Genomic DNA, 14,961 nt, shown 5'->3' with positions numbered 1-14,961 from the left:
TGCACTCCAATTTATTGCAATGTGAGATCTCTGGGGGTTACGAATTACCACCACTTCTTTTAGTTTGCATTTGTAAGTTATGAAAAAGTAAAGCTTGAACAATTGATTTCCAATGAAATGCCAATATAGAAAACTCTAACACTTTCAATAGTACTCATAGTTTGTAGTCAAGGCAAAAAAAAAACAAATTTTAATAAAAATAACTACACATTTTCAAAGGATCAAAAGGAACAAGAATAACATTTAACAAACAAATGTATATTTGGAATAATTACAATTTTATACAATATATACATTTAAACTCAATAAAACAATAACTAAAAAATAAAATTTTTATAATAGCAAGGCAACAAAAATAAAAAATAAACTCTAAAATTACAGGACGTGATGGAAGATTTAATGATTGTGCATGAAAAGAATATAAGAATTTTAGAAAGTCATTCGGTTATTTCAATGGTGAATACATCTCTCATCAAATCACAAAAGGGCAGCAATTCTGAAAATAGAAAACATAAAATATTATGTTTAAATGAACACAAAAACAATTTTTCGGTAAGTTCGCTTACACTAATCAATGGGAATGGGCACACGGGAGGGACTTAGGCTAAAGGTGTAGTGACGTCATATCTCTAGTGGCTAATGTCTTCTATTGAGGCAACACGATTACCGTAACGAGACGATGTGATTTCAGCGGAGTTCGTGGCGTAGTTGAGAGTGTTTCTGATTGGTGTTCAGGAGGTCCCGGGTTTGAAACCAGCCGGGGAAATTAACTTTTTGTCAGCGATTTTTGCTTAGAATGCGAACACTTCTTAACTGTACATCTTTTGTTAGAATTTGATGCATTTATAATTTTATTTATGAACAGAACTTTTTTTAAATATTGAACCTTTATTCGATTTTTATCTTATATCTTTTTTATAGTATCAGCAAGTTTGGTTGGTTAGGTTAGGTTATGACAGTTTAATTTTATAATAGGCCTACTAAATTTTAAAATTAATTTATAATTAAAAATTATAAGTGATCATTAATTAGATTTTTATCTTTAGTTTTTATATTTATCAACAATCTGGTTGGTTAGGTTATGTTATGACAGTTAAATTTTAAAAATTAAAAATTTATTTTATAATTAAAAAAAATTTATAATTAAAAAGTTAATTTTATAACTAAAAATTTAAAAAAAATTAATTTAAATTTTTCAACTTAACGGTTCTAGCGGCGAACTCTGACACTACAAGATATGTTAGCCTTAGTCCCTCCCGTATGCCCCACCGCTAATCAATGTGCGTGAGAAGTTTAATGAGTTTGTAGGAAGTCGTTCATATTAGTACAAGGCCAACCATCAGTTTTGGACGAAAACAGGACAAAAGGTATGGACATTTTGCTGATCAATGTCATATGAGCAGTTTTGTCACAGCAGATAAAATGCTCACGTTGATCAAAAACTTGGTTATTTTACCAGTGGAAAAACGCCGTGGCAATTGTTGGTGGAGCTGTTATACGAGCAGCATAAACGCCGCGATGAGTGCCGAATGCGCAAGGGTAGTGTGTGGTGAGGGTGAGGTAGCAGATATGCCGCGTTAATGCTGCCCGTATAACAGCAACTTAGGTCACTGGCGACTTTTCTGATGCGTATTTGCTGCCAGGTCCGGACGAGTTGTTAACGCTCGCGCTGAATTTACAGGATTCGACGCAACAGATACGCTAGTATTACTTGCACACAAGGAAGACTGTTGCCTGGTAGGCTTGACTTATATGTGATGTAAAAACTGCTGCCACAAAGCTGCCCGTATAACATGGCCCTTAGTCTTGTCCACAGAAATTTGAGAGATATACCCAATTGGAAGTCACTTGCAAAATGTCCTTAAGTTTTGTTACTTAACACGTTCGCTACAGACGTTCCGGAACATCAGCGGGGCCACGGCGCCAGGAGCTAGAAACGTTCCGGAACGTCACCGTTCATTGTTGTTTAACGTTTACATGGATCAGCCAGCTCGTCACGAGTGTCCTATATTTCTTTGCAGCTCGTGGGGACGTACTTTTCTGACAATAAAAAATATAGTTCCCCAAAATCACCACCAGGGTCGTATAGAAAGGGATTTGTCCCACCTCTTTCCTGCTTGATAGCGACACTACTTTACCGACTGCAACCTGGGTAGTGCTGCTATCTATCAGAATCCCTTGGTACTATGTCCAAAGCCAGTTTTATTGCAGAACATTGCTATGCAGTATAACTACTGTTGTTTTTACTGCAATTCAGTGTATGAGCGGCAATGTTAGGCAGCGGCGAGCGCTAGTTCAGCTCCTGGCGCCGTCCCAGCATCTAGTACTCAGCAGCGAACGTGTTTAACTAATTGACGCACAAATTCGGCCTTGTTGTGCAAACCTACAGCCTTTTCTGAACCTCTATATTACTCATACATTTTTATCAACCCTACACTTCAATTGACACCTTAAATCAGAGAAAGAACACATCATGCATGATTTTTACTACAGTAGACTCTCTTATCCGGACACCTTTTAACCGGACTACACTCGGCGGAAATGACATCTCTATAACCCGACAATTTTTATCAGCAGATTGGTTTAACCGGACTAGTTCAGCAGGAAGTGGGCGGTACTGAAACAACTGTTCACGTGGGAAAGATTTTGAGACCAGTGATCTTGTGTCTAAATATAATGCTCTCCTAAATTTAAGTCAAATATTTGGGTTACGTAACAAGTTTTTGGGGACATCGGTTTAACCGGAAACCCCGTTATCCGGACTGGCCTCGGTCCCGAGGAGTCCGGATAAGAGGGAGTCTACTGTACCTATCTTTATCGTGATGGGCGTTTGTTGAGACCTTTAAGAACAGTGTTAGTGCCTTATGTATTGGATGCAATGGAGTTTCTTACCTTATCACAAATACATGATTTTTATATCTTCATTTTCACTCAAGTTCTTACTCAAACCATAATCAATGATTATTTTTTCTCTTCTTCCAAAGACATTGGAATTTATCACTTTCCTGGGGCACAAATTTGTGTTTTTAAGATGTATGATTTCTTTATGACAAAAGAGTGTCTTTTGAAAACGACCATCTGATCCCTAAATACACTTCAATTATCAACACCTGACACATATAGGACTCCTTTTTACCTTTACAATTTGTTAGTTTATTCAAATTATTTTAATGCCTGAAAATGTTATTCCTCTTGGATCTTTCCCACTCCAGTAGTTCATTAAGTTTATTTTTCCGTGTAACTTCCGATCTTGATTTTTGTGAGTAAAACTGTCATTAATACTCCACTTCTTTCTTGATGATTATTGGTTCTTCTTTAACTACTATTGATTGCAATTCGTAAGGCATTTCTTTGGTATTTATAGTTTCTGATCTGTAAATAGATTAATAATTAGTGAGGCTTTAAAATTTATATTTTACAGTAAAATTGTTATTTTAAGATACTGAACAGTATAAATTCTAATAAATGAAACGGGTATAAAATAAATGTTTATTGAACCTTGGATGGCTCAATATGAAATAACTAATCAGAACGGATACAGTAAAATATTATTAATCTTAAGTGATTAAGGGCTCCAACTTATACTGAAGCACATTATTATGCTTAACACTTGTATAAACCGCTGTCAAAAGGCTAACAGATTAAGCTAAATCCATAATAATGACTCAAAATTATATAATTTTACTTAACCTAAGATGTTGTAAAAATTCCAAAATCTTTAATCTAGGCTATTATCACTATATAAACATATTTTGTGAAGAATATTGTTAAATTATTTTTTACAAGGAATTCGGATAATTAAAACGATCGGATCAAGGGTATACTAAAAAACCTACTCTTGAACAAACTGATGATTTCTTTTACAAAAGATATTGGAAGTTGGATTGACTATGAATACTGCTATTAAGTAGGTTGACATTTTTATAATTCAAATATTTTACAATTGAAATTTTTTTTCAAAGCTTTTTACCGAACAATTCAGAAACGCAACTGCTTTTTTAATCTCATTGTGTTTTTGGTAAAAACCGAATCATATTGGAATACCAAAGTAATTTTACATAGTCCAGTAATGTTCCACTTTTATCAACAAATATCGTTTCTAGAAACATTTACTGAACCATACCTGCAACTTTGATCAGTCACCATGTTGACCTTATGGACGTCACATGACATTGTGGTCTCGTCCCATAGCATCCAAGAAGGTTGTAGTCCTGGTTTTGTGTACGGATGGTCCATTTCTGCGTAATACAGCATCATGTGTTTCTATGACAAACATTTTGTTAGGAACCAATTCCTTCTAACCTTTGAACTCTCTTATCGTGTGCCCACCACACACACACTCACCGCAGCTCAGGCACAGTCCACTGCGATCATTGCGATCACATCAAGCATTACGCTACCCGCAGTAATTTTAAAACGATAATACTATTAACTTTTATTTGCCCTGGTAAAGATTTTAATTTTTTTTGTATCGAAAGGTATCTTTATTTTTCTGAGGATTTATGAGAAAGATATTTTAGTTGCGTTCTATAAACTTTTAATAAGTGACAGTCAGTGATAGTGTACAATACAGTACTGCACAGGATATAGACGCCATCACGGCTGACCAACGGCAACAGCATTGAAGATGGGGTACCCCAGCCAGACGTCGCCGATCTACACCTCCACAATACCAACGAAGGTCGGTGCAAGTATTTTTCTCTCTCGAAAACAATTAAAATCATTCAGTATAAATCATATTTCTAGTTGACATATATTTCATATTTACTATCTCAAAAAAACAATAATTAGTTTTTTGTTACAACTCAATCTCGATTGATTAACATACAATACAACACATTTATTCCTCTTTATTATTATTATACAAACGTATTATTATACGTCATTCAACCTTAATGCACAGTCCAACCTTGGTATAACGAATCTGAACGGGCAGAACTAAATTTTTGTTATATCAGAAATCATAAATCTTTATTCACCATAAATCATATTACATGAAATAGGCTTCGTCATACAATATAGGCTAAATCTATCACAATACTAAGGAAAAGAAAATCTACACATATAACAATCAAAAACCTATATACAGTAGAGTCCCACAAACACGGCACTCGATAACCCCGCAGTCTGGATAACTCGGCCATTACCTGGCTCGGAAAATTAGTGATTTTTTGAGTCCGAATTCAACATGGACTCAAGCCAGCTCAAGTCAAATCATTCGCAACTCGTAAAAAGGATTTGTTGTACTATATCTGATGACTTGTATTATAAATATAAAAAAGAAGGCAGGTAAAAGGCTTAAAAATTTTATTGTTCTTATTTTTAACCCTAGTTCCTGATAACCCAGCATTTCACAAACTCGGCACCCTTCCAGTCCACATTATGCCGAGTTTGCGGGACTCTACTGTAATACTACTGACAATAACAACAACATTTCTTGGTCAATTCTGTCTACTCTTCTATCAAGGATTTCATTAAAACGAGGTTCGTTGCATTTAGGTTAGGTTTTCAAGAAATTTTGCTGTTCAGTAGAGGTAAAAAAACAGCATCGGTCAATATAGGTTGAGATTTGACCTCATTAAAACACAATTAAGAAGCATAGGCTACAATACTTTACAGTACAGTATTGACAATTATAGAACCTTCATTATCCGAGGTAATAAGGTGGAGGTAGACTACGGATAGTGAAAACCACGGTTATCCAACATGGTATGAAAAAGATAGCAAACCCATAAAACACTAATACTGTGTAAAAAAAACCATTTATGTCACAATTTAAAATTTGTATCAACAAAATAAAACATTAAACAATCATATTGCGCAACCATGACATTTCGAGGCATTGGCCTTGGGCATTGGTTCAGTTTACAAACTGTGAAATTTAATAAAATCACAGCTTACCTAAAATCACCAAACACTGTATAGAGCAATAAATCACAATCACTTAAGAACAAAACAGTAGAGAGTTTTGTAAGCTTCTGCTCAAGATAGGCTACCGTACTGCTTTATCACAACAATAGTATGTCAATAATAAAAATCAACTATAGCATTGGTGTTGCCTTAGTTGAAACAAATTGTATTGAAAATAATAAAAATATAAGATAAGTGATCATAAAAATGTATAATCATTTAAAGATAATAAAAACACTCGTAAAAGATGTTGCTATTCTTTCTCTTTGTTCTTCTGTTCTCTCTTAAGTTTCCCTTAATATAAAAATTCAACAAGTCACCATAGTTACCTATCACCCAATCCCAGTTTACTAAGCATTACGTCGTCATCAATCCTTAGTGAATGAAATCAGTTGGGACATGGCGCACAGCAGACAGATGTGTAAAAAAAGAGCAGACGAATGTTAGAGCAAGTGTTGACGTCACCATTCTATTTAATTTTTATCAAGAAACTATGATGTTTCAAAAACAGTAATGTGGGGGAAGGTTCGTTATATCAAGGGAAAGACGTAGAGAATTTGTTAAGTAGAGGTTACATTTGCTATGTAGAGGTTCTGGCAATGATAAATTCGTTATATTGAGGTGTCTTATTTTAGCCCGGATCATCGAAAAATTTGTTAAATAAAGGTTGTTGATATGGTTTGTTCGTTATGTAGAGTTAAAATATTCATTGTGTCTTATGGAGAGTTCTAGGGGATTTAAAAAAAATTGTTATGAATGTAGAACCTCGCTAATTCGAATTTCAGAGGAAACGCAAAGTTTCTAACCATGGGAAGTTTGAAATTTAGAGAGTTTGATTTATAGAGGTCAGATAAATAAAATTTGAATTATGGAGGTCCCAGTTAAAAGCGTAGAGAGTTTGAGGGACCGGAGACTAATGAACACATCGTGGAAACATCAATAAGAGCGTCAGTTCATGTTTCAACAGGCATATTTTTGTCCTGAATTCAAATTACAGAGGCTTACTATACGGTAACGCAGTTGAATTGTAGAAGAGGTTGACTTTGAATTTGGAGGTAAAATTTCGAGGGCAACAAAATTTGAATTGTAGAGGCTCAAGTACCTCGAGTATGTGCAAATTCGAATTGTAGAGACTCAGTAAGAGTAAAAATCACTTTGAATTATTGGTATATTATTTATTGAATTTTAGAACTTTTCTGAGCAGAACAGACAAATATTTATAATTATAGAGGTTCGAATTAGCGAGGTTCTACTCTATCAAGGAATTCGTTATATCGAGGTTCGTTATATCAAGGTTAGAATGTATTCCTAAGCCAAATGCTTTTTCTTCCAAAAAACAAAAAGAAATCGTTTTTTGTTTCCGCACCAAAAATCAGAAATTAAATCAAAATATCGTCCCGAACTAAAGGTAAAATCCCGTCCATTCCTATTTGTCAAGATAAAAAAAAACTAAATTACAATGTACCTTGCTTTCATCTGCGGACAATGTATCAGAATCAGATGTCGCTGAGTTGTGCCATTCATTGAAAGACAATTTCTCATCATCTTCTTTTTTTACAGCTATGGATTTTTTTTCTCCACATGTACACTTTCTCCTAGAAGTAAAATTAACATCTATATTATATGATACAAAATTATTCAATTCAGTAGTAATTAATGTAATACTGGTAACTTTTTATGAGTGTAGGAGTTTTGCCAACGGGTATCAGGTAGAAAGGGTCCCCATCCATGAATTCCACATACTGCGGAGTTTTGCCAACGGTTGTGGGTTGAGCGAGAGCGATTACACGTGACCGTGAGAGTGGCTTCCGCTAGGGGTGGACAAACCAGGCAGGATGCTGACTGTATTCAAAGTAATGGAGTTATTCATCTCTGACTGTGAAAGGAAATGTATTGAATTTTTAACCTAACCTAACCCACTGCGACAAGCGCATAACTGCCAAGCGTAGACAACCCTGACAATCGCTCTCCCTCCCTCCGTCACACTCTTTCTCCCACCACCACCGTTGACAAATCTCCGCACCAAGAGGTGGCCGAAGGCATCCCCCCATCTACCTGACACCCGTTGGCAAAACTCAGGTTCCCACTTTGTATCAGTTAAATTGTCAGTCAGTGGCTCGGTTGGTAGCACCACAAACTTCGGGCCCGAGGCAGCGATGTCGTGGGTTCGGATCCTAGTACATGTCACTATTTTTTATCAGTACATCCACTTTTTGTACTGTACAGGCTCAACCCTTGCTTTGCTGAATATGTTCACGAACAAGCCTTTGTAGTCCATGTGGACGGGCAATAGCAAAGTAAAGGCTGCCAACCTTTGCTTACTTGATCGGTAAAGATGTATGTAAATAAATTGGGAGTGTTGCTCGACATCCAAACGCTACGACGTCCAATAATAAGTCAGTGGCACAACATCCAAAATATAATTTTTGACCTGTCTCACAACATCCAAATCTCGTTAAGTTCAAAGTACAGTAATTACAAGAAACATAGTCTTTCTACAAGCTTTGGACCTCATGGAATTGGTCTTCATGCTACAGCACACTTTATATCCTTACAAACTTAACAGTAGCACCACGTTCTAAAGCCGCTACCAGTTGCACAACGTCCAATAGTTCAGAGCTGCCGCAAGACGTCCAAAGCTCCTCCATACAGCGCTCGGTTAGGTTAGTATGCAATACAGTCGGTAAAACAGTATTCACAGTGTCTTGACGCTCAGGACGTCTTGGGACAGCGCTGAGCTATTAACCGTGGTTTAACTGCTACTTTTTAAAGTGTAATGTGCTATTTCAAGACGACCAATCTCATGACGTTCTGAGGTTATAGAAAGACTATGCTTATTGCAGTTACTGTACTTTTGGACATGATGAAATTTGGACCTCGTGCAACAGTCAAATGTTTATATTTGACGTTATGTGGCTCAAGAATTATATTTTGGACGTTGTGACACTGACTTATCATTGCACCTCGGGACGCATGGTTGTCGTGCAATGCATCCAGTAAATTTTCTAACAAATTTATAATGCTTCAGTTGTAACTATTCGAGCTTGGATTTTAGCATGGAGCTGCCATAACCATAAGTTTCTGGCCCAGAAACCTGTTTCCTCTTGTAGCATATTCTATAGATAGGTTTTAAAGATTTTCACATTTTATTACACTTACCTTTGGGTTGTACCTTCCAATGGATCTAACGTTTTCTTTCGACTTTGACCTTTGTCTCTGTAAACAAGAAAATAAACAATTCATCGACAAAATATTGAAAATAATTTTGTTTATTAAGAGTTGTAATGTAAATGCAAAAGTATGAAAAAATCTGATTAAAGGTAAGATGAACTAATGAAAATTTTACAAGACCAAACCTCACATACCTTGGACTTCTATGGGATGAGTTTCGAGGTGTTGTCTTCAGTGTCTGCCAGCGAGCGAGGTCCGTAACATTAAGCATTAAAGCCATACCCCCCATCTCCGGGTGATAGTGCTTCATGTGCATCTGCAATACAAACAATTGTTTTGTTAAGCAAGCGTACTGAGTTCAAATTCTAGCAACAAATTGTCTCATCTTTGGTAAAAATTTTTTTCTCTAAAGGATTTTTGTCCATCTTCATACCTAAAATTATTTAGTATAGGGTGTCTACAGCAGAGTCACAAAAAATCTGGATGGAAATTTTCTGCGACCAAGCAATTTGTATGGGTAGTTTATGAGTAAAATGTAAATATTATCCATGCTACGGCAGCAGATTTGGTAATATTTCATATTTGCCAAAGCCACAGTAATGTATAATACCCCCGCCGCAGCAAACCTGCCGACTAAGCAAATTTCCATTAAATAAATTATATAACTTATTCTCAATTAACTGAATATGCTTTATTCTCAAACCAAACTTACTTGATACAGGTATTCTTTTCTGAACACTTTTCCACAGCAGGTGTTGACAGCATCAGAAGATCCAGGTACTGTAGCAAAGCAATCAAAATTCAGGACCATGAGGTAAGTTAAATGCATTTAAAATTAATAGTATATTTTATCACTAGCGCGTAAGTAACTCTTTTTGACCAGAGCTAAAGATTCACGACCGTGGTGGTTGTAAAATGAGCAAGGGTTAAAAAGACACTTTTTGCCCTGTCATTCTATTTTTTGTCATATTGCACCATTATTTAAGAGTCCTTGGAGACTAGCGGCCATCTTGGATGGTTTCAAACAGCTGCTGAATGCTGAAGAGTTATTTATCTTCCAAAAATTTTATGAACACCAAAGTGATTATAATTTTAATATCTAGTAGGGTTGTGCGAAGCAGCAAAAGATTTTAGATTCAAATTGATACAACTCGAGTGAATGGAGTGAAATAACAATAGTCTAAATAAAATTTACAACATTTGTGTAATGCAAATTTTTGTTGATGTGGTATTAGGCCTATTCATATGAATTTTATATTTTCATGAATATATAATATGAATATAATACTAATATGTATACTAATATGAATATAATATAATGAAATATGACTTATTCAATTTTGTAATATCTCTAAAAGAGAGCTCTATTTGCTTAATAGTCTTTAGAAAATGTTTACTTTTCAGTTTCCCATACCGTGCTTTATTTTCTAAATAAGGACAAATATTTATTTCCTTAATAATAGCTAATTCTGATGTGCCATAAAAAATTACTTTTCATGAGAATCAATAAAAGCAGGCCAGTGAGAATAACCCCTTACTTTAAGTATGTACTTAAGTATGTACTTTAAGTAAGTACTTTAAGTAAGTACTTAAATACCTGTAAGATTATTTTGTTGTTTATGTTAAGACTTGGTTTGAAAACTGCAAATAGACTTTGTCAATGATATGTAAATGTATCCTTAGGCTAGGCGCACACGAGCGATTATTTTGAGGCGACTATTTCATCGGCCGATCTGTGCATCATGTATTTGAATGGAAGCGCGCACACAGGCGATCGAGAACTGCGCCGATTTAAAAATCTGAGTTTTGCCCCAGATACGTTGGCGAGGCGATTGTCACCCGAAAATCTGTAACGTACAGATTGTTATCAGTCCGCGCACACGGTCGACTAAAAAATCGGCCAGTCGTTTTTTGTTCTCCACAGGAGTCAGTGAACTTAAGTGTGAGTTGTGTTGTTTTCTTTGCTAAAAAAGGCCACAGCTGTTATAATAAAAACTGAAACTTTTAACAGACATTCTATAGTAATTAAAGAACTTTTTACTGTCACTTTTTTCTGTCAACTTTTTTCACGTAAAGTGTATAGTTTATAAAACTGTCGATTTAAAAGTCTCTGACTTACTATCGGATGAACCCAATTTTATTTATTTATTTATTTAACAATATCTAAGTTGTCTTCTTTTTTTCTTTGATCTAATTAGAAGAGCACAAACACAGGTTAATTCAACAAAGTCCATTCGAGGATAGCTTAAACGCACTAAAAAAAACCCATTTCTCGACTAAAAAATCGCCACGTTTGCGCCTAGACATAAATCAAGGGCGATTTATTTTTGGCAGATTTTTTAATCGGCCGATCGAAAATCGACCGTGTGCGCCAGGCCTTATGGCAAATAAAGATGGATTGATTGGATGTTAATTTCATTGATTTTACACAGCCACTGAAGAGTTATTTACCATCCAAAAATACTTTTTCACCACACTATGATGTTTTTGGCTGTATTACATATGTTAATTGGTGGCTGAAAGTTACGTTTTGCTGGCCATGCCAGCTGTCATCGTAATTTGGGGACCGAGCAGGTTTTTACAGGCCCCAATACACAATCAAAATCCATAGCATTGCAATAGAATTGTGTTAGCCTATTGTCGCCTATTTTTGCTGATTCCTCAAATTATTTCTTCACATAACCTTAAAGTTGTAGTTGTGTTGACTATCAGTGTGCCATTATTATTGTGGTGAATAGTGGTAATAGGGTATAGTGTGGTGAAAAATAGCGTTCGTACCACAGACCGAAATGGTTTTGCAGCTCTTGATCGATTTAAGTTCTCGACTTCGTCTCAAACTTAAAAACTATCTTGAGCCGGCAAAACCTCATTTTCGGCTCTAGGTACGAAATATACTATTTCAAACACCATAGTGATTGTAATTTAAATATCTAGTAGCCTATACTGTGAGATTAGAGATTATCTTTGTAGTTCTTTAATTGTTTTATGAATTAGCCCGTCTAGGCTCCAAGGACTCTTAAGCAAACTAAATTACAAAGCGAAAATACTTTTAATATAAAAGGTTTATTTACCTGTTGCGTCGATTGATCCTTAAGTTATAAAATAACTACGACCTGCTAAGCGAGCACATTTTCATGTTGTGAACCTGAAGATGTGCTGGCTTAGCAGCACGAAACGGCTATAGTTATTTTATAACTTAAGGATCAATCGACGCAACAGGTAAATTAAACCTTTTATATTTGCATTATCTTGATCCAGAGGCTAACCCATAATGAAATACTTTTAATCTGAAGGTAATCTTAATCAAAATTGGAATTAATACTTGCAAGAGCTTACCTAAAGGGGATTTTTCAAATGGCTGATCAACAGTTATGCTCGTTATTTTTCCAACCTCCTCATCCTCATCCTCACTCGTCTGGTCTCTAGCCTGCCCTGAAAAATCCAACTGAACCTTTCTGATTCTGAGTTGGCTTATTTTTGTTTGATTTTGCACTTTCGGCTCAACCTTTTTTATCAATTTCCGTTTTCTAACAGGACGTTTTGAACATTTAGCTTCCTTCTCGTCCTTGGATATCACTTTAAAACTCACTTTATTTTCAACATTAGTCTTATTCTCCTCAAAAGTTTTTATCATTTTGTTTCTTTGAGGCTGCACCTGCCCAACCTTTCTTTTGAATCTTTTCCGAACGTCATTCTGACCTTGAAGATTAAGTCCAATCATTGTTACCAGTTTCCTTTTTCGATCAGTCCGACCAGGTAAATTCTGCCCGGTCTTCTTTCTCCGCCTTAGGTTATGTGGAACCGTCTGTCCTGTTTGCCTACCTGATGTGTACTCTAGGGCCAGGCTTTCCTCATCACTTGGTTTAATAACGCCATCCATCTGAGAACGAATCATCAATGTCTTCTGACCGACCATAAAGTCAAAGGTGTCTTCAGGGAACGGAATCTTCAAATCTGCAAAGTAATGGTACAGCTCGGTGAAGCATCGGAATTTTCGGCCTTCTTTGCTGCAAACACACAAAAAATAATTTGAATAATTTTTACCCTGTGGATAAACAAAAAGGTTAAATTAAATTACTATAGTTTGGCCGCTTAGAAAGCGACCTTCAGCATTGGTTTAGCATTAGCGCGCAGGTCGTTTTCTAAGAGGCCGAACTATAGTAATAGTATAGCCTCCTCTAAAACAAGGTTGGTGTGTGGCAACATTGCACAGACCAGCCTGTTACCATGGTAATAATAATAACTAGGTGAACCCGCGCGAATTCGCACGAATAATAAATTAGGATATTATAGCAACGTCGTTAGAAGTTGCGTCGTTGTATCGACGTTGGTCTTGAGCTCGATCGTTGGCTATATGCATTCCAAGTTCTTTTTGCTGTTCAGTAGGAGTATTTTGCAGGACGGAGCTCATCATGCTGAAAACTTGCTCGTATGGATCAATATCAACCAAATGTTGTGTCAAAATGTGCATGAGTTCAGTGCTGCAAGAGCCATTAGCTTTGTTTAGAATTCTTTCTTGAACAGCGGTTTCGACGTCGTAGATATAAATTTGGGCATATGTGGGATGCTCCGCTTCTGACGGTTGAAAGGTGCCAATTGAGTGATAAATTGTGTCGTGCACCTTATACATGAAAGGCCCTCCACCGTTATGTTCTTTAATTTTAGCTCGAGTATGTTCTTTAATTTTAGCTCGAGTGCTGACCATTGCGAGCGCAGAGTTGTATGATCTAATGTTCTCTTTGTAGTTTCTGCTCAAATGATTTGCTCCATTAAGTAGGGTCTGGAAATAATAGCTTTCTCGGTATGGTGGTAGATTCACTTTTCCTTTATGGCAGCAGGATGAAAATCCTTCGCCCCGTCCTCTTTGTTCTTCTTTAAAATGTAACGCACCACATTTCTGACATTTTAATGCCATCTCGCCAAGTGAATGCAGCTGAATTCTCGTATTTTTTGTCAGTGTAATTTTGTAAGTACACGTTGCCACTAACTGTTCCAGCTCCTCGTCTGGGTCCTTACGTTTTGCATTGCTTGCGTATGTTGACTCACCGTGTCCGACCGGCAATATTTCTTTGTCGTCGGGTCCTTGGCATGTTTAAACGAAAATAAAATGTAAAACTTTTCTCCCGTCGTGTCCTATAGGTAACATTCCTTTGCCGGGTTTCTAATTATTTAAAAAAAACATGCAAACTGTTTACATTTCAAAACCAAACAAAACAGCTGGGATTTTTTAAACTTATAGGCTATATTGACATCTGTTTCAGAATATAATAACATTCAAATCAATCACAATGTTATCCTTATGGAAGGAACTTTGAGGGCAGCCCACGCCCTTAAAAAGATATATTTCAAAAATCTAATGCCAGTTTGCACATCTATACATCTAGACGAACATTTTGGTATATAATATGTGGGGTTAAATATTAAAACAAAAAAGCCTTATTGTTCACAAAGTTTCATGTCGCGTATTAAATATATAGATAACGGAAATTACAAACATGTAAACTTAAACATTGTGCAGACAATCCATTATAAATTAGTGCAACGGCTGTTTTACAGGAAGTACTGAATTTGAGATGTTATTGGCCGCTATATGTACTGGGAGTAAAGTTCATTGTACTTAGTACAATGGGACTAAGTAAATAGGGGATTGTTATGAACTAAATTGTTTTGGGGATTGTAGCCATGAACCAATGAGCTGAATGGTTCCTCAAGTTGGTACCAAAATAACAAGTTACAGCGTCTCGAATTTGAGCAGAGTTACCGCACCAGGGATACTTTGAGTTGTTATTCTAGCTCAGTGACTGCCATAAATCAAATCAAATCAAATCAAATATGCTTTATTCATAAAGTACAGTGTTGTAAATTGAATGGTGTCAACTA

General features: G+C 36.0%; 1 protein-coding gene across 1 annotated transcript in view; it reads right to left on the bottom strand.

The window, feature by feature from the left end:
* Positions 1-307: 307 nt before the first annotated feature.
* LOC128985465 (uncharacterized) overlaps positions 308-14,961 on the bottom strand; it is a 46,872-nt gene continuing 32,218 nt past the window's right edge. Inside the window, exons 9-16 of the mRNA XM_054404959.1 lie at positions 12,418-13,088; positions 9,794-9,861; positions 9,276-9,397; positions 9,070-9,126; positions 7,376-7,505; positions 4,124-4,263; positions 2,893-3,372; positions 308-496 (exon numbers count right to left, since the gene is read on the bottom strand). Of these exons, the coding sequence (XP_054260934.1) occupies positions 3,276-3,372; positions 4,124-4,263; positions 7,376-7,505; positions 9,070-9,126; positions 9,276-9,397; positions 9,794-9,861; positions 12,418-13,088 (1,285 nt within the window). The 3' untranslated portion in view covers positions 308-496; positions 2,893-3,275. The remainder of the gene's footprint in view (positions 497-2,892; positions 3,373-4,123; positions 4,264-7,375; positions 7,506-9,069; positions 9,127-9,275; positions 9,398-9,793; positions 9,862-12,417; positions 13,089-14,961) is intronic.

The sequence above is a fragment of the Macrosteles quadrilineatus genome, unplaced genomic scaffold, assembly GCF_028750875.1.
Source record: "Macrosteles quadrilineatus isolate MER2022 unplaced genomic scaffold, UCM_ALF_1.0 Scaffold_2__2_contigs__length_208266976, whole genome shotgun sequence".
NCBI classification, from domain to species: Eukaryota; Metazoa; Arthropoda; class Insecta; order Hemiptera; family Cicadellidae; genus Macrosteles; species Macrosteles quadrilineatus.
The sequence above is the reverse complement of the archived record's forward strand: the minus strand, read 5'-3'. Positions and strand labels throughout refer to the sequence as shown.